Source organism: Pristis pectinata, chromosome 3, assembly GCF_009764475.1.
Source record: "Pristis pectinata isolate sPriPec2 chromosome 3, sPriPec2.1.pri, whole genome shotgun sequence".
In the NCBI taxonomy this organism is placed as follows: domain Eukaryota; kingdom Metazoa; phylum Chordata; class Chondrichthyes; order Rhinopristiformes; family Pristidae; genus Pristis; species Pristis pectinata.
In genome coordinates this window covers 1985520-2013053 of record NC_067407.1, presented here as the reverse complement: position 1 = coordinate 2013053, position 27534 = coordinate 1985520, and the positions used below count along the sequence as shown (strand labels likewise).

The following is a 27534-nucleotide window of genomic DNA, read 5'->3' as shown; positions in this document are numbered from 1 at the left end:
GGAAAGTGGAGTTGAAACCAATGATCAGGTTAACCATGATCTAATTAAATGACGGAGCAGATACGATGGGTCATTTGGCCTAACTCCTCCTCCCTTTCTTCTGTTCTATGTAAATTCTACCATTCGTTTAAAGCATTGTAAAGATGACTTCAATGCCCTGTTTCTACTTTGATTAAGTTCTTTAGAAACATTATTTTTAACCCTGACATCTTGAAAAAACATTTTAAGAAGACAGTCTTGTTACCTGAAGCAAAGAAAGGAAATTTTCAACATTGCCCACACATATGGATGACTACTCAAACTGACCAAGAAAAACTGCCTGTCCCAATGTGGCCAAATCAGTGGATAAAGGATTAAAATCATTACTGCATCTCTGATGAATGAAAGTAACAAGATAAAAGCTAATTTAGTGAGGGTAGACTTGAAAAAGGTGAAATAGAATTATACAAAAATATGTATGCAAGCCATCAACTCACCAGCTCTGTGCCAATTCTTATTATACACTGCAGTATCATAGTCATACAGCACAGAAACAAGCCCCTTGGCTCAATTCGTCCATGCTGACCAGTTTGCCTGCTTTTGACCCATATCCCACTAAACCTTTCCTATCCATGCACCTGTCCTTTCAAACACTGTAATTGTACCCGCGTGTACTATTTCCTCTGGCAGCTTGTTCCACATACCCACCACGATCTATGTGAAAAAGTTGCCCCTCAGTTCCCCTTTAAATCTTGCCCCCCCCACCTTAAATCTATGCCCTCTAGTTTGAGACTCCCCCACTCTGAGAAAAAGACTGTGACCATCCACCCTATCTGTTCCCCTCATGATTTCATAAACCTCTGTAAGGTCACCTCTCAGCTTCCTATGCTCCAGGGAAAACAGTCCCAACCCTACCCAGTCTCTCATCACTCAAGCCCTCCAGTTCCGGTAAGTCCCATCCTCCATTCTATTCACCCAACTTTTCAGTGTATTCTTTTATTCCTTTTTCTGTATGTTTATCTGGCTTCCTCTTACAAGCATCAATGTTGGATGACAGAGTTCCACATTTTCTCCATTCTCTGGGAAAAGAAGTTTTTCCTAGAGGACATATTATCGCCCTTGCAGTCGAGACTCACTCCACAAATAGAAACATTTTTTTTCTCTGTCTCCCTCATTCACGTGTTTTATGTATCGAAGACATTTTCTTCTGTGACACGGTGGACTATGTCAAAATCCAGTTTTTGTAACAAAAGGGGATGTCACAATTGGCTTGAGACCTTTAGGAAATGCAGTGAGGAGGATCTTGCCACCTGCTGTAAGTGGATATTTGGGGCTAAAACCCTACTTTCTGTGGGTGTCCTGGAGGGGCATGTCTAACGACACTGAGAGGTGCTGTAAAGAACTGGATGTGCAACAGTCTCTGTTTGGGGAGCTTCTGGAGAAAGTGGCAGTCAGGAGGTTACTAGGTCCAGTGTATCACCAGTGGGAGCCACTTGTTTACAATTCACTGTCACAAATCCTCCGGCATATCAACACCCTGGGATTTGATTCCCTCCTCTCCGATTACATTGCATTTGTCCACAGGACCAGTAACAAAAGGTGCCCCGGGTTCTACCGGGAGTTCACGGAGATCTGCATCAACACCATCCTCTACTGGCTGTTTGCCCGTAAGGTCAGCCCACCACTGGTGCAGAAACTGCTGGAGAGAACCATCATCTACCTGGGAGATAGCAACAACTACTTGACACTAATCTGGAGGTAATTTACTGGACTATTTTGAGACAACTGAGAGCTGTGTAAGGTCTAGGTTTGTCATCCCATCCAAAAAACTGGGACCAACAACAATGCAATGCTCCGTTGGTATGGCAGATCAGCAGGAGTGCAGGAGTGATGGTTTTAGATTTCTGGATCATTGGGATCTCTTCTCGGGAAGGTGGGACCTGTACAGAGAGGACGGGTTACACCCAAACCAGAAGGGGAACAATATCCTTGCCGCTAGGTTTGCTAGGGTGGTTCGGGAGGGTCTAAACTAGTTTGTGAGGGGGAAGGGAACCGGAGGAGTAGGTCAGAGGAAGAAGGGGATGGGGATAAGTTAGATCAAACAGGTGGAGAGGCTTTGGGAAAGGAGAAGCAGAATACAGGCTATAAAAGTAGTAAGGTAGATGGACTGAAGTGTGTTTACTTAAATGCAAGAAGTGTCAGGAATAAGGGTGATGAACTGAGGGCTTGGATAAGTATGGGGGACTATGATATTGTGGCTATTACTGAGACGTGGCTGACGTCAGGGCAGGACTGGATATTGAATATTCCTGGTTTTCGGTGTTTTAAGAGAGATAGGGAAGGGGGGAGAAGAGGAGGAGGGGTGGTGATACTGGTCAGGGACACTGTTACAGCTGTGGAAAGGATAGATGTTGTAGAAGGATCATCTCTAGGGTCCGTATGGGTGGAAGTAAGGAACAAGAAAGGAGCAGTTACTCTACTAGGAGTATTCTATAGGCCCCCCGGTAGCAGTAGAGATATAGAGGAGCAGATTGGCAGGCAGTGTTTGGAGAGAAGCAAAAATAACAGGGTTGTTATAATGGGAGACTTCAACTTCCCAAATATAGACTGGAACCTGCTTAGTGCCAAAGGTTTAGATGGGACGGAATTTGTTAAATGTGTCCAGGAGGGATTCCTGACACAGTATGTCGACAGGACAACTAGAGGGAATGCCATGTTAGATCTAGTTTTAGGAAATGAACCGGGACAGGTGAAGGATCTATTGGTGGGTGAGCATTTGGGGGACAGTGACCATTGCTCCATAACCTTTAAAATTGTCATGGACAGGGACAGGAGCAGAGAGGACAAGAAGATATTTAATTGGTGAAGGGTGAACTACGAGGCTATAAGGAGAGAACTTGGGAATGTAAAGTGGGATGTCCTGTTTGAAGGGAAATGTACCATGGAGATGTGGTCGATGTTCAGGGATCTCTTGCAGGATGTTAGGGATAAATATGTCCCGGTGAGGCAGAGAAGGAATGGCAGGGTGAAGGAACTGTGGGTGATGAGAGAGGTGGAATGACTAGTTAGGGAGAAGAAGGTAGCATACATAAGGTATAAGCAGCAAGGTTCAGACAGAGCCCGTGAGGAATATAGAGTAGCGAGGAAGGAACTTAAGAAAGGGCTGAGCAGAGCTAGAAGGGGACATGAAAAGGCATTGGCTAGTAGGGTTAAGGAAAATCCCAAGGCCTTTATCACATACGTGAAGGGTAGGAGGATGGCTAGGGTAAAGGTAGCTCCGATTAAAGACAAAGGTGGGAGAATGTGCCTGGAGGCGGCAGAAGTAGAAGTTCTCAACGAATACTTCTCTGCGGTATTCACCAAGGAGACAGGTCTTGATGACGCGGAAGGGAGTGTTGGTAAGGGTAATGTTCTTGAGGTTGTAGATATCAAGAGAGAGGATGTGTTGAAGTTGTTAAATAATGTCAAGACAGATAAATCTCCGGGGCCTGACGGGATTTTCCCCAGGCTGCTTCGAGAGGCGAGGGAGGAGATTGTTGAACCACTGGTAAGGATCTTTGAGTCCTCGTTGTCCACGGGGATGGTGCCAGAGGATTGGAGGGTAGCAAATGTTGTCCCCTTGTTCAAAAAAGGTAGTAGGGATAGTCCAGGGAATTACAGACCGGTGAGCCTTACGTCTGTGGTGGGTAAGCTGTTAAAAAGGATTCTAAGGGATAGGATCTATGAACACCTGGAGAATCATGGACTGATTAGGGAGAGCCAGCATGGCTTTGTGAAGGGAAGATCTTGCCTCACAAGCTTGATAGAGTTCTTTGAGGAGGTGACGAGGAAGATTGATGAGGGTAGTGTGGTGGATGTGGTCTATATGGATTTTAGTAAGGCATTTGATAAGGTTCTTCATGGTAGGCTTCTTCAGAAGGTCAGAGGCCAAGGGATCCAGGGAAGCTTGGCTGTGTGGATTAGGAATTGGCTTGCCTGTAGAAAGCAGAGGGTTGTGGTGGAGGGAGTGCCCTCAGATTGGAGGACAGTGACTAGTGGTGTCCCGCAGGGATCAGTTCTGGGACCTCTACTTTTTGTGATATTTATAGATGACTTAGATGAGGGTAATGTTCTTGAGATTGCAGATATCAAGAGAGAGGATGTGTTGAAGTTGTTAAATAATGTCAAGACAGATAAATCTCCGGGGCCTGACGGGATTTTCCCCAGGCTGCTGGGTTAGTAAGTTTGCAGACGACACTAAGATCGGTGGTGTTGTGGATAGTGTGGAGGGCTCTCGGAGCTTACAGAGGGATATTGATAGGATGCAGAGCTGGGCTGACAAGTGGCAGATGGAGTTCAATCTGGAGAAGTGTGAGGTGGTACACTTTGGAAGGACAAACTCCAGGGCAGAGTACAGGGTAAACGGCAAGGTACTTGGCAGTGTAGAGGAGCAGAGGGATCTGGGGGTTCACATGCACAGTTCACTGAAAGTTGCCTCACAGGTGGATAGAGCAGTTAAGAAGGCCTATGGGATGTTAGCTTTCATAAATCGTGGGATTGAGTTTAAGAGCTGCGAAGTGATGATGCAGCTTTACAAAACTCTAGTTAGACCACACTTAGAGTACTGTGTTCAGTTCTGGTCGCCACATTATAGGAAGGATGTGGAGGCGTTGGAGAGGGTCCAGAGGAGATTTACCAGGATACTGCCTGGATTAGAGCGTATGGAATATGAGGAAAGGCTGAAGGTGCTAGGGCTTTATTCACTGGAAAGGAGGAGGATGAGCGGAGACATGATAGAGGTATATGAAATATTGAGTGAAATAGATAGAGTAGACAGCCAGCGCCTCCTTCCCAGGGCACCAATGCTCAAGACAAGAGGGCATGGCTTCAGAGGAGATGTCAGTGGGAGGTTTTTCACCCAAAGAGTGGTTGGTGCATGGAATGCACTGCCTGGGGTGGTGGTGGAGGCAGATACATTGGACAGGTTCAAGAGTTTGTTGGATAGGCATATGGAGGAATGTGGGATAGAGGGATATGCAGGAGGAAAGGGTTAGATAGTGTGAGAGTGGTTTGATGGACGGCACAACATGGTGGACTGAAGGGCCTGTTTTGTGCTGTATGGTTCTATGGTTCTACCTGACAGTGTAACGTTCCCACAGCACTGCCTGACAGTGTAACACACCCACAGCACTGCCCCTCTGACAGTGTAACGCTCCCACAGCGCTGTCCTTACAACCACTTATGGTTGTAAGGACAGCGCTGTGGGAGCGTTACACTGTTTGCTCAACCTCCTCTGCCATGCTTGCCCAGTCATGTTCCTTTGCAGTGCAGTGTTTCTTTGACATAGCCCCTTACAAGTGTAGCACTCCCTCGAAACCAGCAAAGTAGGTGTCAGTTCACATTGTTATGTTGAGCACTCTGCTGTGGGTGTTCAACCTTCTGACAGAGGCAATTAATCACTGGCCACAGCCACCATTTCCTTCAGGGATCCATTTTCTGGCCATGTTTTTCATTTTGATTCTACATTTTGTTTTACTGTTTCATTAATTCCTTCCCTCCCATGATGCAACTTGTTTGAACGTGTTCAAAATCCTCAAGTTGTTTGCTTGTTTTCTAACTTGCTTAAGGTAAGTTGCTGTTGGAAAATTGGTAATCTGGGATATGTACAAAAAAATGACTTATTTGTTTTCTCCTATGCTTCTGGCTGTGTCTTTGAGTGTCCGATCAAAACACATTAAGACTCTGGCATGGGAAACTGGGTCTGCAGTTTATTCTGAAGCTAAGAAGGTAGCTTTTTGTTTTGACTTCCAGCCAGTTTCTGGCTGGAACTCTTCAACTCAGTTCTGTGGACGAGTTCCTACTGGCCTGCATGTTGAATTCCTGGCAATGGCCAACTAAGTGGGAGTTCAGGCAGGAGGTAGTGTGATCTCAGAGCAGCACCTTTTCTCCCCAGCACTGTTTAAACTAAGTAAATCAAAAGCAAGGCAGCACAGGAAATGACCAGTCTTCCCACTGTGACTGTCCTAACCCTCAAAAAGAGCTTTTAATTAGGCTCACTCACCTGCTCTTCCTCTTGGCTGTTACTTATTTCCTTCCGAGTAATTTTTAAACTCCCCTCTGAAAGTTCCAAATAATTCTCCCTCTGTCACTCCTTCTGGCAGCATGCACCACATCGCAACAGTTAGCAGAAAATAAAATCATCAGTTTCAGTTAATCAACTTGCTCCATTTACAGGCTTTTCTCTATGCATACTGAGATTCTCTTTAAAGCCGTTTATTATTTCACTGTACTGAGAAGGGCAGTACTGTAAGAGGTGGACACTGTCAGCAGAAGGCGATAATGAGCTAGTGCTGTATTGATGGAGGGCCAGTACTGAGGGAGCACCACACTGTCAGAGGGCCATACTCAAGGGACTGCCACACTGTGGGAGGGGTAGTACTGAGGGAGTGTCACACTATGGGAGGGGTAATACTGAGGGAGTGCTGCATTGTCGGAGGAGCAAGTAACAAGAGGGCATGGACTTTACATGTGCCAAAAATAGTGGGTACGAGAGGGAGGATAGGCAGGTGATAGAGAAGGGACGTGCTCAGACCGGTTTGAGATGTGTCTATTTTAATGCAAGGAGTATTGTGAACAAGGTGGATGAGCTTAGAGCTTGGATCAATACTTGGAGCTACGATGTGGTGGCCATTACAGAGACTTGGATGGCTCAGAGACAGGAATGGTTACTTCAAGTGCTGGGTTTCAGATGTTTCAGAAAGGACAGGGAGGGAGGCAAAAGAGGTGGGGGAGTGGCACTGTTGATCAGAGATAGTGTCACAGCTGCAGAAAAGGTGGACATCATGGAGGAACTGTCTACGGAGTCTCTGTTGGTGGAGGTTAGGAACAGGAAGGGGTCAATAACTTTACTGGCCTACTATTATAGGCCGCCCAATAGTAACAGAGATATTGAGGAGCAGATAGGGAAGCAGATCCTAGAAAGGTGTGAGAATAACAGAGGTGTTGTGATGGGAGATTTTAATTTTCCAAACATCGACTGGCATCTCCAGACAGTGAGGGGTTTAGATGGGGAGGAGTTTATTAAGTGGGTTCGGGAAGGATTCTTGACATAATATGTAGATAGGCCTACAAGAGGAGAGGCTGTGCTTGATTTGGTATTGGGAAATGAACCTGGTCAGGTGTCAGACCTCTCAGTGGGTGAGCATTTTGGAGATAGTGATCGTAATTCTATCTCCTTTATGTTAGCACTGGAGAGAGATAGGAACAGACAGACTAGAAAGGCGTTTACTTGGAGTAAAGGGAATTATGAGGCTCTCAGGCAGGAAATTGGAAGATTAAATTGGGAACGGATGTTCTCAGGGAAAAGTACAGAAGAAATGTGGCAAATATTCAGGGGCTATTTGTGTGGAGTTCTGCATAGGCATGTTCCAATAAGACAGGGGAGTCACGAGAGGATACAGGAACCGTGGTGTACAAAAGCTACAATAAATCTAGTCAAAAGGAAAAGAAAAGCTTACAAAAGGTTCAGAGAGCTAGGTAATGTTAGAGATCTGGAAGAGTATAAGGCTAACAGGAAGGAGCTTAAGAAGGAAATTAGGAGAGCCAGAAGGGGACATGAGAAGGCCTTGGCGGGCAGGATTAAGGAAAACCCCAAGGCCTTCTACAAGTATGTGAAGAGCAAGAGGATAAGATGCGAAAGAATAGGGCCTATCAAGTGCAGCAGTGGGAAAGTGTTTATGGATCTGGAAGAAATAGCGGAGGTACTTAATGAATACTTTGCATCAGTATTCACTAAGGAAAAAGATCTGGGGATTGTAGTGAGGACTTGCAGCAAGCTGAAAAGCTTGAGCATGTAGATATTAGGAAAGAGGAGCTGCTGGAACTTTTGGAAAGCATCAAGTTGGATAAGTCATCAGGACTGGATGGGATGTACCCCAGGCTGCTGTGGGAGGCGAGGGCAGAGATTGCGGAGACTCTGACGATGATCTTTGCATCATCGATGGAGACGGGAGAGGTCACAGAAGATTGAAGGGTTGCGGATGTTGTTCCCTTATTCAAGAAGGGGAGTAGGGATAACCCAGGGAATTATAGACCAGTGAGTCTTACCTCAGTGGTTGGTAAACTGATGGAGAAGATCCTGAGAGGCAGAATTTATGAACATTTGGAGAGACATAATATGATTAGGAATAGTCAGCATAGCTTTGTCAAGGGCAGGTCCTGCCTTACGAGCCTGATTGAATTTTTTGAGGACTGTTATTAATCTAAATGGTAATTGCCTATAAATTGGGGTTTGCATATTTAATGGAAAGAGTTCACTCGTATTAAGATTTAATCTATAACCAGAAAAAACACTAAACTGAGCAAGCAGAGATAATACTGCAGGGATGGATTCCTCCGGGTTAGAAATATAAAGTAACAAGTTATCTGCATATAGAGATACCTTATGAATCCCCTGTCCACGAGTTATACCAAATATATTAAAAGAATCCCGAAGGGCAATTGCCAAGAGTTCCAAAGCAATATCAAATAATAGGGGACTTAAAGGGCAACCCTGTTTAGTACCTCGAAAAAGCCTGGAAAATTTAGATTAGTAACAGACCATTTTACGTATTTGGGTGTTAAAATTACCAAGAAGCATAAGGACCTGTTTAAAGTTAACTTGTTACCTTTAATTGACCAGGTTGAACAATTATTTACGAAATGGTCCCCATTATCCCTATCATTGATAGGCCAAATTAATGCAGTTAAGATGAATATTTTACCAAAATTTCTATATTTCAGGCAATTCCAACTTTCATCCCAAAATCTTTTTCTGACACTATTGATTCTAAAATTCTTTCAAATATATGGCAGAATAAAAATCTAAGATTAAGTAAGAAATATTTATAAAAATTAAAAAAGGATGGTGGCATGGCTTTGCCTAACCTTAGATTATATTACTGGGCAATTAATATCAGATATTTAATTTTTTGGGCACAAGATTTAGTTGTAATTCAATGTCCCAAATGGGTATACCTTGAGTATGAATCAGTGCAAGGATTTTCATTAGTTTCTATTTTAGGAGCCTCACTCCCTTTTGCACTTACTAAATTAAGTAAACATATGACTAACCCAATAGTTAAACATACAATATGAATATGGTTTCAATTCCGTAAGTTCTTTGGATTGAAAAAATTTAACTTATCAAGCCCCATTCAATCTAATTTTTTCTTTCAACCATCCAGAATCGACTTAGCTTTTACTTTATGGAAAATGAAGGGAATAACATATTTCCGTGATTTATTCATTGATAACTGTTTTTTGTCTTTTGAACAGTTATCTAATAAATACAATTTGCCTAAATCACACTTTTTTCAATACTTACAGATTAGAAATTTTTTAAAAGTTACTATGCCTTCTTTTCTGACTCCATAAAAAATTGAAATTACAGAAAAAAATTTAGGCTTCAATCCCTATCGGAAGGGCTTGATAGCAATAATTTATGATCTAATTATGAAAATGCATCCATAGACACTTGATAAAATTAAGAATGAATGGGAAAGAGAACTCCAGATACCTTTACCCACAGAGACATGGAAGAAAATTCTTCAATTAGTTAATACATCTTCAATGTGTGCCAGAAACTCTTTGATACAGTTTAAGGTGGTTCACAGGACCCATATGTCGAAGGACAAGTTAGCCCGTTTTTATCACCATATAAATCCTATATGTAATAGATGTAATTCGGAGGTGGCTTCCCTGACACATATGTTTTGGTCCTGTCCCCTTTTGGAAAAATATTGGAAGGACATTTTTAACATTATATCAACTGTATTGAATATTGATTTACAACCTCACCCAATCACTGCAATTTTTGGATTACCAATGATGGAATCTGGCCACCTATCTGCTGCTGCTTGTCGTATGACTGCCTTTGTTACATTAATGGCCAAGCGATCCATTTTGTTTAAATGGAAGGATCCAATACCTCCCACTACTTTTCAATGGTTTTCTCAAACTATATCATGTTTAAACTTAGAAAAAATTAGGAGTGGTACTGTTGATTCTTTGCTTAAATTTGAGGAAATTTGGAGTCCATTTATTCAATATTTTCATATGATATAGATTCCTTTTCAATAATCTTTGAATTTAGAGGAGCGGAGTTGACGACATAATAATGCTCTTTGTTCATCGAGAAATGTCAGTCCAGTTTTTTTTCTTTTGAAATTTTTGTTTTAGTTTGTTTCGTTTTATTACTTACAATTTTTTTTCCGATTTGGGTTTTTTTTAAATATAATAAATCTTTTTCTTTCTCCTTTGGACTTTCTTTTTGTAATATATTCATTTACCAAGAAACCGCGGAGCCTAGATTTTTTTTATTCTTTATGATTATATATGTCATGATTGTCTTCCCGATCTCTTTGTATTACGTGTATAATTACCGATGTTATATGTATTAATCTGTATTAATCTGAAAATTAATAAAAAGATTGAAAAAGAAAGAATTTTTTAAGGATGTGACTAAACACATCGATGAAGGGAGAGCAGTAGATGTAGTGTACATGGATTTCAGCAAGGCGTTTGATAAGGTACCCCATGCAAGGCTTATTGAGAAAGTAAGGAGGCATGGGATCCAAGGGGACATTGCAGTGTGGATCCAGAACTGGCTGGCTCACAGAAGGCAAAGAGTGGTTGTTGAAGGGTCATATTCTGCGTGGAGGTCGGTGACCAGTGGTGTACCTCAGGGATCTGTACTGGGACCCTTACTCTTTGTGATTTTTATAAATGACCTGGATGAGGAAGTGGAGGGGTGGGTTAGTAAGTTTGCAGATGACACAAAGGTTGGATGTGTTGTGGATAGTATAGAGGGCCGTCAGAGGTTACAGAGGGACATAGATAGGATGCAAACTTGGGCTGAGAAGTGGTGGACGCAGTTCAACCCAGATAAGTGTGAAGTGGTTCATTTTGGTAGGTCAAATATGATGGCAGAATATAGTACTAATGGTAGGACTCTTGGCAGTGTGGAGGATCAGAGGGATCTTGGGGTCCAAGTCCATAGGACGCTCAAAGAGGCTGCACAGGTTGACTCTGTGATTAAGAAGGCATATGGTGTGTTGTCCTTCATCAATTGTGGAATTGAATTTTGGAGCTGGGAGGTATTGTTGCAGCTATATAGGACCCTGGTCAGACCCCACTTGGAATACTGTGCTCAGTTCTGGTCACCTCACTACAAGAAGGATGTGGAAGCCATAGAAAGGGTGCAGAGGAGATTTACAAGGATGCTGCCTGGAATGCGGAGCATGCCTTATGAAAGCAGGTTGAGGGAACTCAGCCTTTTCTCCCTGGAGAGACGAAGGATGAGGGGGGACCTGATAAAGGTATATAAGATGATGAGAAGTATTGATCAGGTAGATAGAGGCTTTTCCCCAGGGCTGAAATGGTGGTCACAAGAGGACATAGGTTTAAGGTGCTAGGGAGTAGGTATAGAAGAGATGTCAGGGGTAAATTTTTTACTCAGAGTGGTGAGTGCGTGGAATGGGCTGCCGGAAACGGTGGTGGAGGCGGATACGATAGGATCTTTTAAGAGACTGTTGGATAGGTACATGGAGATGAGAAAAATAGAGGGCTATGGGTAAGCCTAGTAATTTCTAGGGTAAGGACATGTTCGGCACAGCTTTGTGGGCCGAAGGGCCTGAATTGTGCTGTAGGTTTTTTTATGTTTCTATGAAAAAGAACCAGATGTGATGTGAAAAAGTTTTCAAATGGCTGGGAGTTGGAATACAATGCCTAGGTAGTGGGTACAGAGTTGTCATTATCCTTTTTAAAGAGAATTAGATAAAACTTTCTGTGGAAATAAATTAAGGGATATGATGTGTTGGGGAGTGGGCTGAACAGACTTGACCAGCTGTACGTCAGCCAACTTGTGCTACATCAGTGCACAATTTAGAAGGCTCTATAAAAATGTGAGCTGTCATCACATACTGGAAGTTGATGGTCAATGGCCATGACTAAGGAAACAAAAAAATCTGTTTGATTCAAAATAATCCGCCCTTGGCATAATTCAAAATGAGTATTGTGACTTTAAAAGAAAATATCAACCACCATCATCACCATATTTAATGGTCTAAAGCAATGCTAACTTGTGCATTTCTGTTCTCTTAGGGCTTGCACATTAAAATAGGGTGCACCATTTAAAAATGACGAAATGAACATTATACCTTAGAGGGTATTTTTGATGTCTCATTACTAAATAGGTTTCTGAATTCCCTGTTTGCATTTCAGAACCTTCAAGCCAGTGTACACTTCAAACCCACTGACAGGTGTGACCCCCTTACACTATGTAGCTCAAAGCAGGCAGTCGGGCATTCTGAAGATCTTACTCCAGTATGGGATACTAGAGAGGGAGCACAGGCCCATGTCCACAGTCCTCATCATCCTCTTCTACCCAGAACCTATTGCAAGGGGGAATGGCCATGAGTACACAGAAAAAATAGAGGAGGCAAAACTATGTCTCAGTTTATGCGTTAGAGTGATGTGTCGCATACACATCGCAAAGATTAAGGTAGGTTCTCCTATCAGCTGTGCAAGATAATCAAAGATGTGTTTATTATTTGAAATTTTTTAGCAGTGCAATAATCTTGTGCTTCAAAACTCCACTTTATTTTTATTCAGTCTGGGTGTTACTGACAATGCCCTTCTCTACTTGCAGTCAAGAAACTGATGATGCTGAGCCACCCCTTGAACTGCTGCAGTTTGTCTGGCAACAACCATTAATATTGGTGCAGTTGTAAATTCTCAGCCTCATTTTCATAATCCCACCCTATCCAATCACTTTAATCTGTTATAGCGCCCGGTGGTTCCTGAGATCATTTTGCTGTTTCATTCCTGACCTCCTTAGGTTTAATTGTTCCACCACCGGTCTTTCACTACCTCTTCTGGATTGAATCTCTTCTGGACTGCCTTCAGTGCTATAAGGAGAGGTTGGACAAACTAAGGTTGTTTTCTCTGGAGCAGCAGAGGCTGAGGGGAGACCTGATAGAAGTTTATAAAATTATGAGAGGCAGAGATAAGAGTAAACAGCCAGTATGTCAGGTCGAAATGTCTAATGCCAGAGGGCATGCATTTAAGGTGAGGAGGGTAAGTTCAAAGGAGATGTGCAAGGCAAGTTTTTTTATACAGAGTTGGGGGTGCTTGGAATGTGCTGCCAGGGGTAGTGTTGGAAGCAGATATGATAGAGATGTTTAAGAGGCTCTAGATAGGTACATAAATATGCAGAGAATGGAGGGATATGGACCATGTGCAGGCAGAAGGGATTAGTTTAATTAGGCATCATTAGTTTAATTAGTTTGGCACAACACAACAGGCTTGGTGGGCCTGCTCCTGTGCTGTACTGTTCTCTGTACCGGGGTCCTCAGCTCTGGAACTTCCTCCCTAAAACTCACCTTTCCCAACATCTCTTTATGCAGCACAGTGTCAAATTTTGTTTGGCAGATGTTCCTGTGAACACAGTTTAGGAGATTTTATGATGTTACAGGTAAGTTACAGCAAGTACAGGTTACTTACTATAAGCCTGACTGTCTGCTCTTTGCACCCAGGGAATGTTTAATTCCCAGACGTAAGTGAGAGGAAATTGTATTGCCCAGAGATTCAGGGATTGTATTGATTCAGGGCAATTGTATTGCCCAGAAAAGTGGCAGGAGAGGAAGTGTGGAGCTTAAGTGCTCAACTCTTTCAGGAAGTAAATAATGTGATGTACTTGTTTTGAACTAAAAAATTAAGTGATTCTAAACAGATGTCCCATCTTCAGGACCTCCTTCTCGGGAAGAATTCATTGGTTCTTATTCATCGAGGGATATATCAGTCACTGTTTCCTCTCAACTATGCTCCTGATCAAAATCCCCAATAGAGTTTAGACCAGGTCAGACAAAAGCCACAATGCCAGCGAAATATGATCAAATTTGGGAGTTTAATCTCACTCCTATGGAAAGATGTAGAAATCATAGTACCTTACAGCAAGAAAAGAAGCCATTCAAACAGCTGTCCTGGAAGTGTCTGGGCCTTTCTGTAAGAGCTGATCCCTCAAACTCCACACTTTCTGTCCTGCCAATTTTGAAAGAAGCTCCAGAAATCTCCAGGTAATATAATTCTTGATGGTTGTGGTTTCACCTGGAAATAATCAACTGTGATCGAACCAGGTAAAACAACTTCAACACATGACTTATGCATGAAAAACATGTGCAAATGGATCCAATCCAGGGAGAGTCACCAGGACGTTGCCTGGGATAGAGCATTTCTGTTATGAGGAGAGACTGGAGAGGCCAGATCTGTTTTCCCTGGAGCAAAGGAGGTTAAGGGGTTAAGAGATTTAGAGGGGAACTGAGGAGAAACTTTTTCATCCAGAGATTGGTGAGTATCTGGAATACACTGCCAAAGAGAGTGAGTCAATACAGCAATATAAACAGGCCCTTTGGCCAAACTTGTGCATGCCAACCATGATACTAGTCCCAAGCAAGTCCCATTTGCCCGCATTTGGCCCACATCCCTCTGAACCCCTCCTGTCCATGTACTTAAATATCTTTTAGATGTTGTTATTGTACCTGCCTCAACCACTTTCTCTGACAGAGTGGTGGAAGCAGTCACTGACAGCATTTAAGTGTCCAGATGAGCATTTGAATAGCCTAAGCATAGGAGGCTATGGACCGAGTGCTGGAAGATGGAATTCATACAAATGGATGCCAATTGGTCAGTGTGGTGGGCTAAATGGCCTGTTTCCATGCTCTATTACTCTAGTTTCTATGCCATAAGGTTAAGGGGAAGAGAGAAGTTTGAAAAAGGATGTCAGCAGAAACTCTAGAAGATGGGTGGGAACCAGAGATCAAAAGTTTTACATTTTCAGATAAAGAAGTATGAGAAGCAACTTTTCAAAAAAGAGGGCTTCTTACATCTGAAATGAACCTACCGGAAAGAATGCTGGAATTAGATTGCTCAGCAACTATTAAAAGTAATTCAAGGTGTACTTGTGAAAAATTTATTTGCAGGGTGATGATGGAAAGACTGAGGCATGGACAGTGGAATCGGCAATAAGACAGCAATAAGGTGGCTTGTGCTGTGCTAGTAAGGTATTGCACACAAGTTTTCATTGGCCACGATTATGGAAGCTGCAGCAACAAGCAAGATGTTGGAGGTACTCAGTGGGTCAGGCAGCGTCTGTGGAGGGAAATGGACAGTCGATGCTTCGGGTTGAGACCCTTCATCTAGACTGAAATATACCAGGGAGATAGCCAGTATAAAGAGGTGAGGGGAACGGGTGGAGCAAGAGCTAGCATGCGATAGGTGGATCCGGGTGAGGAGAGGTGATAGACAGATGGAGGAGAAGCGTGGAAATAGCGAAAGAGGCTGCAGGTGATAGGTGAAGCGACAGAGGCTGCAGGTGACAGGTGAGGCGACAGAGGCTGCAGGTGAGAGGTGAGGCGACAGAGGCTGCAGGTGACAGGTGAAGCGACATAGGGCTGCAGATGATGGAATCTGATAGGAGAGGAAGGTGGAGCATGGAATTAATTAAGGAAGGCTGGGTAGGCAGATGGGAACAGAGGGGGGAGGCTGCAGTAGTGGCAATCCATTCACTGTCACTTATCACTTTGCGCCAAATCTGAACTGCACGCTGCAATGACTCGTCCTTTGATCAGCCTACACCTCACAGTGGCACAGGTCCACTCATGCATGGGAATCTGTAGGGGCAGACCAACATGCCCAGACCCATTCCCCAGTTCCCTCACTTCCATGGAAGTGTTTTCTGTCACTTTACTGCTGCTGCCATGGCGGGGGGTGACTTTAAGCTCAGAAAGCTTCCCAGCACAGCAATGACGTGATAGGCACGGTAGTGTAGCGGTTAGTGTAACACTATTACAGCGCCAGCGACCCAGGTTCAATTCCGGCTGCTGTCTGTAAGTAGTTTGTATGTTCTCCCCGTGTCTGTGTGGGTTTCCTCTGGGTGATCCGGTTTCCTCCCACATTCCAAAGACGTATGGGTTAGGAGCTGTGGGCATGCCATGTTGGTGCCGGAAGCGTGGCGACATTTGCAGGCTGTCCCCAGAACACTCTACACAAAAGATGCATTTCACTGTGTGTTTTGATGTACATGTCACTAATAAAGAGATCTTATCTTATAGTTGCGAGCTCCCAAGGAGAGCTGCATGGGTCCTATTTTAGCACTGGGAGCTCCATATGCTACACACCACTCTCGTTAAATGTGTTTTCTGCCTAATTTCACTAATTTTGTGTGGGGTTCAAACTGGACACTGGCACCAAAAGCAGCACATGTTTAGCACACCAAAAATGGGTCAAATCCAATTTCTAGACATCTATATAGTCAGTGAATCATATAACATGGAAACACGCCCTTCAGAACACCAGTCTGTGCCATCTACGTCAGCCTTTTTTAAATTATTTCCATATTCCCATCAACTCCTCCCAGATTCTACCACTCACTGCACTGTAGAGGTAACTTAGAGGGAACGCACACAGTCACAGGGAGAATGTACAAACTCCTTATAGGTAGCACCAGAGATCAGGATTGAATGCGGGTTGATAGAGCTGTGACTCTGTGCCACCATATGCTTTGAAATTAACCACAAGTTCTCCTGTATCTCCATGTAACTCAAGACCTTCATCTTGTTTAGAACACAAGGATGACAATTTTAAAATTCTGCATTGCTTGAGTGCCCAACCAGGAAGAAAGCATAATGGTGAAGAATGTACACAAATTATGGGTGTGGGTAAAAAGTGGACATCAGTATGATGCACTTTAGAACAAAAATAAAACGAGTGGCTGGAGGAACTCAGTGGGTCAGGCAGCTTCTGTGGGGAGAAATGGACAGTCGGTGTTTCGGGTCGAAACCCTTCATCTGCACTGGGTTTGCTCCAGATTCCAGCATCCACAATCTCTTGTATCTCCAGTATAATGCACTTTCCTTGTTACTTCTGTTTTCAGGCACAAGTCAGTATTGGACGGCAACCTCTCATTTCTAACTGGTTGGATTACATACCTGTGGGAAGATATCAAGAGCCGTGTGAGCTCATCCACCTCTGCAGAATGTCTATTAGAAGCAACCTGCTGACCAACAGCCAGCTGCCCAGTGGGATATCCTTACTGCCGCTCCCCAAATCACTTCAGAATTACTTGAACTTGGAAAGATAATGTGTAAAGATCTCCCCATCCACCTCTTCCTTAGCTGCAGGCCTGTTTAACAGATTGGGAACGGGGACAACAGAGAGAGAGAAAGAAGATCCTGACCCTTCAGGATAGAAAAACAGAACCGATTCATTATTACAGCGTGTGTTTTACATCGTGTTCTATCACTTCACAACATGCAATAAACTCAGACTTTGCAGCCATTTCCGCAACTCTGTTGGTATTTATTACTAACTCCTTAAAAGCAACATTTAAATATTTCACAGGAGCTGCATTCAAATTCAAATATCATTTACAAACTTTAATTTCTTTTAAATAAATCCAACTTTTGTTAAGACACAAGCACAATATTTGCTGGGCAGGCAGTATTGTGGCACATACCCTACAATTAAGGACTTAACCTTCACCCTTCTACACAAAAATAACTGGAAACCTGATGTACTGGAAGTCTGAGCCAACAATGGCAGAAAGAGGGCAACAGGGCACGGCAGATCTCAGTGAATGAAGGAACGACAGTCTCACTCCTCAAACAATGAGATCTGAGGGAGAGTTAGAAGGAAATAAAGTGACAGAGTTAACTTGAGATCTGAAAGAGAAAAGGGACAGAAAAGAAAGTGGATTGAGAGAGAAAAAATGGCAGAAAAGAAAATAACGAAGGCTTTTCAAAAATGTTTACAGGAGTGAGAGTCCACAGTTTAAACTGTTTCCCTTCCATGCTGAAGATATTAAGAGGCATTGCAGAAATATAAATATTCCCTTTAAAAAAGGGTTCTTATGCTGTTAAGCTCCAGCCCTCAATTTTTATAGAATTTTTAGTTGGGACTTAATGTACAAATGCAACAGTTTATGAAACTGACAGGGAAGCTGAGGGCAAGATATTGTTTGTATGAAGGCTACCAAAGATCAGCAACAATGATCCAACTAGTGGGCATTACCAATTCACAGGACATCTCTTCCTCACTGCAAGTTGCTAGAAGATTAACATAAGGCCTTTATTTTGTGGGAAAAATTGTGTCAATATTTTTCTTCAAAATAACAAGTGGTTTCAACATCAGATTACTAACAGCGCTGTAAAATGGTTTTCAGTGGGAAATATCTGTTCATGAAGATTGTCTGGCTGTGAGACACTCTGCCTCATACCTTTTCTTGAGGCCTGTTAGATACATCCGCAAGCGATCTGGGTCAAGGCAGGAGTTTCTTGCTGCCTGTATAAGTCTAGTAGCCAGATGATGCATAGCTCTCTGCTGTACAGACTCAGCTGTGTTTCTCTGTTTTTGCTGCAAAAGCAAGTTAATAAAACTTTGACTATGGAATCAAGATGGCCTTCAAAGATTTAATGTCTTTTGAAAGACATATCAGTGTTATGTGCTCAGTTGGTAGTTCTGAGAGTCAGAAGATCATACCAATGACAATCCAGGTTCACATTCCTGAGGGAATGCTAAACTCATTCCATTAAGGCTTTAAACAAGACCTTGCCTGCCCCCCTCAGGTGACTACAAAATAATCCCACGTCTTTAATCTGAGGAACAGCAGGATTGTATCCATATTTCTCTAAAAAGAGGCCATTTGGCCCATCGAGTCAGAGCAATCTCTTCAGTGCCATTTCTCCTCTGTTTCTCTGTTACCTATTCTCTCTCAAATGCCCAACACCTCCCTATTTTCTGAGATTACCACTGCCCTACACTAGGGACAATTTACTGTGGCCAATTAACCTACTAACCAGCATGTCTTTGGGATATGGGAGGAAACCCATGCGGAAAAACGTATAGACTCAATACAGCCAGCACCAGAGGTCAGGATTGAACATGGGTCACTGGAGATGAGAGGCAGGAGCTCTATCTACTGCACTGCCATGCTGCCATATGGTGTCCATGGTGTTCTCCCTAAAGCCTATCCCTCAATCAATAATATTGTAAGAGATTACCTGTTCTGCTATTGGGGTCAATGAGAGGAAATATGCATGCTCAAGATTGTTATTCTCTCTAGAGTGACCTCTCTGGAGTGACCTGCAACCTCTATGTTTTCTTTCTTTTTCCAAAGGAAGTTTATTCAGTGATTACAGCATCACATCATTACAATACTACAGTATTCCACAATTCACTCCAGTTACAGTCAATAACACAATCATCTCTTGGAATGACTCCTTGGAATAGCAGCCAGGAGAAAAGGTGCTGGGATGTTAACACTTTTTTTGAGTACATTCATTCATTGGTTGTATAAACTTTGGATTTGGGAAAATTTGCTGTCCACCTGCTAGTCCAGAACCATTTGTTCAAATAACGAAGAGACTGTCCATTTAATGCTCAGGGTGGGAAGGCAAGACAATGACATTGAAACGTCAGGCAGAAGCTTTGGGGGCAGGCACTGTGAGGATGGTCCTGCCCTGCAAACAGCAGCAAGTGTGGAGGATGGTGGGCAATGAAAAAATTGTCTTAGGCTTTCAAGAACGCAAACAACTGAAGCTGGTGACCCTAACGATCTTCTTTGGCAAAACTGATCGTATTTCTGGGATTTGGGCTGTGTTTCATTTTGCTGTCGGAAACACCACCAAGTGACAAACACTGTTCTGTGAACTTAGTTTTTATGTACTCACCCATATTTGTTTGGTGATGTGTGATGCAATATCCTTAGCATCGACAACAATTGATGGGGGAAGAGATGAAACTTCAGCAGCTTTTAAACCTTTCAAATAAAAGATATCAAAAAGACATTAAGTCACTGAGATATCATAGAGCAGCTGATTGTGATATTCTGAGCTGTGTCACACAAGGCTCATGGGACAATGAACTATTAGAACTAAAATACAGCAATCTATATGAAAAACACGATGATGCTGGAGGAACTCAGCAGGCCTGGCAGCATCCGTGGAGAAAAGCAGGCGGTCAACGTTTCGGGTCAGGACCCTTCTGCAGGACTGTCAATCTATAGCTGACTACACAGGAAATAAAACAAGTGTAATCACTAAAGTGGCTGCAACTTTAGTTATATCAATGACTGTTATCTTTAAGACTATATCACCTCTGTGATGCTGTAATAGTGGCACGGTAGCATAGTGGTTAGCATGATGCTATTACAGCGCCAGTGATTGGGGTTCAATTCCCGTGCTGTCTGTAAGGAGTTTGTACATTCTCCCCGTGTCTGCATGGGTTTCCTCCGGGTGCTCCGGTTTCCTCCCACATTCCAAAGATGTACGGGTAGGTTAACATGGGTTTAAAATGGGCGGCGCGGACTCGTTGGGCCAGAAGGGCCTGTTACTGTGCTGTAAATAAAATTTTTAAAAAAATTAGTCCTGATTAATCTCCCATTTCCAAGTGAGCGCTTTAAAAAATGAATCACTCTTGGGAGAACGATATTGTTGACAAGGTAATAGTTATTGATCATCTATAGAACATAGAACAAAGCAGCACAGGAACAGGCCCTTTGCCCCATGATGTTGTGCTCAACTAATTAAACTAGTAATTAAAAGCCTGCTAAACTAATCCCTTCTGCCTACACAATGTCCATATCCCTCCATTCTCAGCATATTCATGTGCCTATCTAAGAGCCTCTTAAAAGACTATCGTATTTGCCGCCATTACCTCCCCAGGCAGTGCATTCCAGGCACCCACCACTCCCTGTGTAAAAAACTTGCCCTGCACATCTCCTTTGAATTTATCCCCTCTCACCTTTAATGCATGCCTCTAGCATTAGACATTTCGACTCCAGGAAAAAGATACTAGCTGTCTACTCTATCTATGCCTCTCATAATCTTGATTTTTTTGATTTTTTATTTACAGCATGGTAACAGGCCCTTCCGGCCCAACGAGTCCACGCCGCCCATTTTTTTTAAACCCAAATTAACCTACCCATACATCTTTGGAATGTGGGAGGAAACCAGAGCACCCGGATGAAACCCATGCAGACACTTATAAACTTCTATCAGGTCTCCCCTCAGCCTCTGCCACTCTAGTTTGTCCAGCCTCATAGCACATGCCCTCTAATCCAGGCAGCAACCTAGTAAACCTCTTCTCCACCCTCTCCAAATCCTCCACATCCTTCCTATAATGGCAACCAGAACTGAATGCAATACTCCAGATGCAGCCTAACCAGGGTTTTATAAAGCTGCAACATAACTTCCTGACTCTTGAACTCAACACCTCGATCTAAGGAGGAGGAGAAACTTGAGGAGTTTTCCAGTCAGCCTCTTGAGTCTGGTCTGCAATGAGATGGTAGTGAAAGATAAGATTTCTTTATTAGTCACATATACATCGAAACATACAGTGAAATACGTCTTTTTGCGTAGAGTGTTCTGGGGGCAGTCTGCAAGTGTCGCCATGCTTCCAGTGCCAACATAGTATGCCCACAAGTTCCTAACCTGTATGTCTTTGGAATGTGGGAGGAAACCGGAGCACCCGGAGGAAACCCACGCAGACACAGAGAACCTTACAGTGGCCGGAATTGAACCCAGTCGCTGGCGCTGTAACGTGTTACGCTAACCACTACACTACCGTGCCTGCCCTTTTTAAATATCAGCATTCCATTTGGTGAAGCTGCTCTCACAGTGTTATTGGGTAGTGTTGGGAGGGGTGGAGGAAGGAGTTTCAATGCTTAGTGCCAGCAACAATAAAGAAATAGCAACATATTTCATAGTCAGGATGGTCTGTGATTTGGTGGGGAACATTCAGGTGGTGGTAAACCCAGATGCCTGCCACCCTTGCCCTTCTAGACAGCAAAAGTTGTTGGTTTGGAAGCTGCTGTTGAAGAAATCCTGGTTAATTGCTGGGGTGATGGAGGTGGAACATGTGTATATGATCATAGATTAACAGTTTTACAGTAAGTTTAGGCATCAAGTCCTCGTCATTACCTTCATTTTTAAAAAATATATTCATTCTTGAGGGGCTAAATTCCCTAATTTCTGTTCCAATGGATTTTCAATGTGAACTCTGCTTTGGTGAGACTACACATCGCAGGTTAGCACAATCGTAACGTTTTTTTGCCTAATCAGCTTCTAAACAGAGATAACTGGTATTATTCAGGACCAGGAACCCCAGCACCACACATAAATTCACTACCCCTCCTCTCAATACAAGTTGCTGAGGCCAATTTAGAATTGGTCGTGTCAGATCAGCTATCTTAGTTCCAATGAGCTACTGGATACATAAGTCTCCAATGTTATGGTCAATGTCCACCAGAAAACAGCATGAATTTAAGATCTGTTGTAATTTAGCTTGATTGAGATGACAACCCAAGTGCAATCCAGGTAGTAGGACCAGAAGATTTTCAACACTGTCATATTTGGGCCATTTTCCCACAACAGTTCCTATTCACAAAGAATGAAAGTCTACTCTCAATCAAAAATCCAGGAACTCCTGACAGCATTGTGGGAGCACCTTCGATAGAAAAGACTACAACACTACCACTATCTCAAGGGATGGTCACTAAATCCTGCGTTTGCAGGTGACACCCAGATCCTGAAAAATGAATAAATTTTAGAAAAACTTAACCACTCTCTGCATAAAAATAATTTCTCCTCACATTCCATCCACTGAACAAAGCACCCGCCAAAGGGAACAGCTGTTCTCTTCACCCCATCTTAACTCATAATCTTCTACATTTACATAATTTATTCAGATTTTCCAACATAGTGTTTGCATTACTGCCAGATTTTTGACGGAGAAGGGTACTAAATGGGTGAGATGGGACTGAGGTTTAAATCAACTATCATCATATTGTAGACTCAAGGGGCTAAACTGTCTCCTAGCAGAGTTGGCGTGAAGGGATGAATAGTTTTCTCCTGTCCCTAATATTTGCTGTCCAGCAACAAAACTTACCATAGTTCTTTTCCTCAGTGGAACCTTTAGAGAGAACGTATGTGTAAGTGATTTTATTGTAATTTCCGGTGTTGCTTCGGTTATGCTGAACCTCAAAATGGTTGTTTTCCACATTGGGATACAAAGCATCCAGCTGACAGTTCTCCAGGAAGTGAGTGGCAAACAGTGTGAATGCCTGAGTGGAAACAAAGCAAATAATGACCAAACATAAGACAAAACTCCACTTACAGAGATGACTCGTGAAGAGATGGAGATAGGGACACAAGAGACCGCAGATGCTGGAATCTGGAGCAATAAACAATCCCTCCTTACCTTTGACCCACCCCCCGGTGGACCTGCTCTCCCCTCCTCCCCCGCACCTGCCCATCACTATCTCTTACCTGCATCTACCTATCACCACCCTGTGCCCACCCCGCCTCCCCTCTTTTGTCCACCTATCACTGCTCTGCTTTTCCCTCCTATATATTGGGCTTCCCCCTTTCCTATCTTCAGTCCTGAAGAAAGGTCCTGACCCAAAACGTTGACCGCCTGCTTTTCTCCATGGATGCTGCCTGGCCTGCTGAGTTCCTCCAGCATCATAGTGTTTTTCATCTAGATTCCAGCATCTGCAGTCCTTTATTTCTCATGGTCAGGGTAGAATTTGAAAATTTCTCAGGTATTGTTTTGATTTATTTTAGATTATTTTGCATAAATCTCCATGTATTTGCATAAAACATTTAAATGACCAGTCTTCACCTTGAAACTGAGCAGGAATTCACAGATTGCATGGCATATACCAATTCCTTCCTCTGTACTGGTTCCTCTACCCAATTCATCAATGATTATCAAAGATTTATCAGTAACATTGTGCATTATGTATGTTATCTGTAAGAAGAGAAAAAAGATACACAAGGAACCTTTAAATGATCACCAAGTACAAAAATAAACAATTCTTACTTACAGCCTGACAGAATCCTAAATTGTTGAAAATAAATATGTGGATCCGAATTTGAGAGATCAGTCAATTACAGGGGTAAGAATGGAGGCAGACAATAACTCTTGCTCCACAACAATTCACATATTCAGCCCAGGTAGTTACGCTTCAATCAAACCTCGTTCCGCCTCTCTTCATCTCTCCTTATCATCAGAACCTTCTGTTCCTTTATCCCACATGTGTTTATCTCGATTTCCCTTTACCTGGATTGGTTCACATTGAGAGGGAATCTCCACAAAGTATCATTTTCTCAAATTTCACACCTGTGACATTCTGCTCCAAATAAATCAAACAGATTGAGTGGGCTTCAGTTTGGTGGAAGTAATGAGGTTATTTCAAAGCTCTGCTAAAACTCTGCTTGGTTACAGTAAAACTATAATAGTTCTGAAGTCCAGACACTATTATATTTGTGAAAACGTGACAGTTGGTTATAAACAGCGAGGTCTCACATAGTGACAGTGACCAACTAATCTGTTTTTATCGATACTGGCTGAGGGATTAAGTATTAGAGTCATAGAGACATAAAGCATGAAAACAGGTCCTTCAGCCCAGTGAATCTGTGTCATCAACTACACAATTCCTACTTTAATCCCATTTTACTCTCCCCACATTCCCGTCAACTCACCACCCCTTCGCCAGATTCTAACACTCACCCACACAATAGGGGCAATTTAAAGTGGCCAATTTTAATCCTCTAACCCACATGTCTGTGTGATGTGGGAGGCAACCAGAGCACAGAGAGTACTGCTCCACAGATGGGGCACAAGGTGCCCAGTGGAATGGGCGGGTGGGAAGTTGTAGGGGACGTGCTCCTTTTGTCATTTACACAAACTGTGTGTGCTCCTGATGAACGGACCTGAGAATTCTCAATACCATACCGAACGCTCCTTCTCTACTTTGAACATTCATGGGTCAAAGATTCCCAGGAGTCGGTGGGGATGTTGCATTTTCTTCAAGGTTTCTTTCGCACATTGTTGAATCCTTTCCTCTATCCACCTGGTAACTCTGCCCATGGCCGAGCTCAAAACAGAGCATCCTTTTGGGGATTTGGTGTCAGGTAGGTCAACAAGATGGCTTGACCAACAGAGCAAACTGTGGGTAATTCGGGCCTCAGTGCTGGGATTGTTAGCTTGGGAGAGGACGCTGACATTGGTTTGCTTATTCTTCCAATGAATCTGGAGGGTTTTGAGAAGAGAACATTAAAACTACCTTTCAAATGCCAAGGCACCTGCTACAGATAGTCCAGAGAGTAGGGATCACTGCTGCCCAATGACCATGAGCTTTGTGCTAGGTCTGAGGTCCCGATTTTCATCACACTTTTCCTCAAAGGCTGTGCCAGTGCATTGAAGGCAATCGTATATGCCTTTTCTGCAAGTTAACTCATGAGATACAGAGAGTGGTTTATGTTTTGCAACGTCCCACCATGCAACTCTATTGTACAACAAGGCCAGGTTGGTAGAGAACATTTGTCTTGGTTGAGTGTAAGGCATACCTTCTCCTGCTTCAGTGAATGAGTCAATGATGGCTTGGAACTCATCACTGTGTACATACTGCTGTACAGTTACTGAGGTTGGAGTGTCCTTGGTTCTGGAGTGTAGCTACTGTAGGTTCTAATTCCTAGATCCACTCCTGTGGAAAGTTTGCTGGAGGTGAGATGCAACACCTCAGAGAGGAAGGTGTTGGGACAACAACTCAGCCTTATGTGACACTGGTCTTCACTGATATTAGTTCTGTTGTAGGCATGCTGGTTAAAATCATGCTTGCTTGCCATTAAGGAGCAAATGTAAAATGGTGACAAATTTCAACCAAGTTTGAGGATGGTGTACCACAAAACCTCCCAGAATGGAGTCAAAAGCTTTAGTATGGTTGAAGGAGAACAAAGATAGTGGTTGGCACTGCTCCCTGCATCTTTTTGGAGTTGTTATGCAGTTTAGCTCACATCCACTGAGGTCCCCTGGCATATCCTCCTCTTCCTGGATGTGGACAATGAGATCATGAATTTGTGACAGAAGCTCTTCACACTAAATTTTAGAGCTTCAGTGGGGATACTGTTCTTGTCTCATGCAAACTGAGGGGGAAAAGACTAGCTAAAAGATCTACACTGCAGATCAGACCTGAATTAGTTGTGATCTCAGCCTGGCCAGCAGTGGTACAGAGGTCTCCAATTTAAGTCGGATGAAATTCAGAATGAGTGAGGGATCAGCTGTTCAGCTACTGGGAATAGGCAATTGAGGAGAGGCCTGGCGATGATTTTCCCTGTTGCAGATGGTGAGACCTCTGCAGTTACCAGTCAGACTTGGATCCCTTCCTGAAGATGGTCACAACTACAACACCTCTGAGGTCCCCTGGCATATCCACCTCTTCCTGGATGTGTTTAATGAGATCATGAATTTATGACAGAAGCTCTTCACACTAAATTTTAGGGCTTCAATGGGGATACTGTTTGCTCCCAAGGCCTAATTATTTTTAGTTGGCATATGGGCGTTTCGATTTCTTGTCAGTCGGAAATGCTGAGAAGGCTGATCGATTATTCTCAACACTGGTGCCCCACAAGGCTGCATCCTCAGCCCTCTACTGTACTCCCTATACACCCACGACTGTGTGGCCAGATTCTGCTCTAACTCCATCTACAAGTTTGCAGATGATACCACTGTTGTAGGTCGTATCTCAAACAGCAATGAGTCGGAGTACAGGAAGGAGATAGAGAGCTTAGTGGAATGGTGTCATGACAACAACCTTTCCCTCAATGTCAACAAAACTAAAGAGCTAGTCATTGACTTCAGGAAAGGGGGCAGTGTACATGCACCTGTCTACATCAATGGTGCTGAGGTCGAGAGAGTTGAGAGCTTCAAGTTCCTGGGTGTGAACATCACCAACAGCCTGTCCTGGTCAAATCACATGGATGCCACAGCCAAGAAAGCCCACCAGCGCCTCTACTTTCTCAGGAGGCTAAAGAAATTTGGTTTGTCCCCTTTGACTCTCACCAACTTATACCGATCCACCATAGAAAGCATCCTATCTGGATGTATCACCACTTGGTATGGCAACTGCTCTGCCCAGGACTGCAAGAAACTACAGAGAGTTGTGGACACAGCCCAGCGCATCATGGACACCATCCTCCCCTCCTTGGACTCTGTCTTTACCTCTTGCTGTCTTGGTGTAGCAGCCAGCATAATCAAAGACCCCACCCACCCGGGTCTTTCTCTCTTCTCTCCTCTTCCATCGGGTAAAAGATACAGGTGCCTGAGGGCACGTACCACCAGACTTAAGGATAGCTTCTACCCCACTGTGATAAGACTATTGAACGGTTCCCTTATACAATGAGATGGACTCTGACCTCACAATCTACCTTGTTGCGACCTTGCACCTTATTGCACTGCACTCTCTCTGTAGCTGTGACACTTTGCACTGTTACTGTTTTTACCTGTACTGCATCAATGCACTTTGTACACTCAATGTAACTGCACTGTGTAATGAATTGACCTGTACGATTGGTTTATAAGACAAGCTTTTCACTGTACCTCCATACAAGTGACAATAATAAACCAATACCAATACCAATCTGAATAGGTGCTATGGGATGGAGTCAAGGATGCTCATCCCAGCAGTGACAGCCCTGAATG

General features: G+C 43.3%; 2 protein-coding genes across 2 annotated transcripts in view; one reads left to right on the top strand and one right to left on the bottom strand.

Annotated features, from left to right (window-relative positions):
• Positions 1-1348: 1348 nt before the first annotated feature.
• LOC127568902 (ankyrin repeat and SOCS box protein 17-like) lies at positions 1349-17250 on the top strand. The gene is made up of 3 exons (XM_052013157.1): positions 1349-1737; positions 12220-12499; positions 16928-17250. The coding sequence occupies exons 1-3, from the start codon at positions 1349-1351 to the stop codon at positions 17132-17134; spliced, it is 876 nt and encodes a 291-aa protein (XP_051869117.1). The 3' UTR covers positions 17135-17250.
• Positions 17251-18228: 978 nt separating this feature from the next.
• Positions 18229-27534, bottom strand: part of msh4 (mutS homolog 4) — a 97939-nt gene continuing 88633 nt past the window's right edge. Inside the window, exons 16-19 of the mRNA XM_052013156.1 lie at positions 23674-23802; positions 22939-23113; positions 19722-19810; positions 18229-18405 (exon numbers count right to left, since the gene is read on the bottom strand). Of these exons, the coding sequence (XP_051869116.1) occupies positions 18229-18405; positions 19722-19810; positions 22939-23113; positions 23674-23802 (570 nt within the window). The remainder of the gene's footprint in view (positions 18406-19721; positions 19811-22938; positions 23114-23673; positions 23803-27534) is intronic.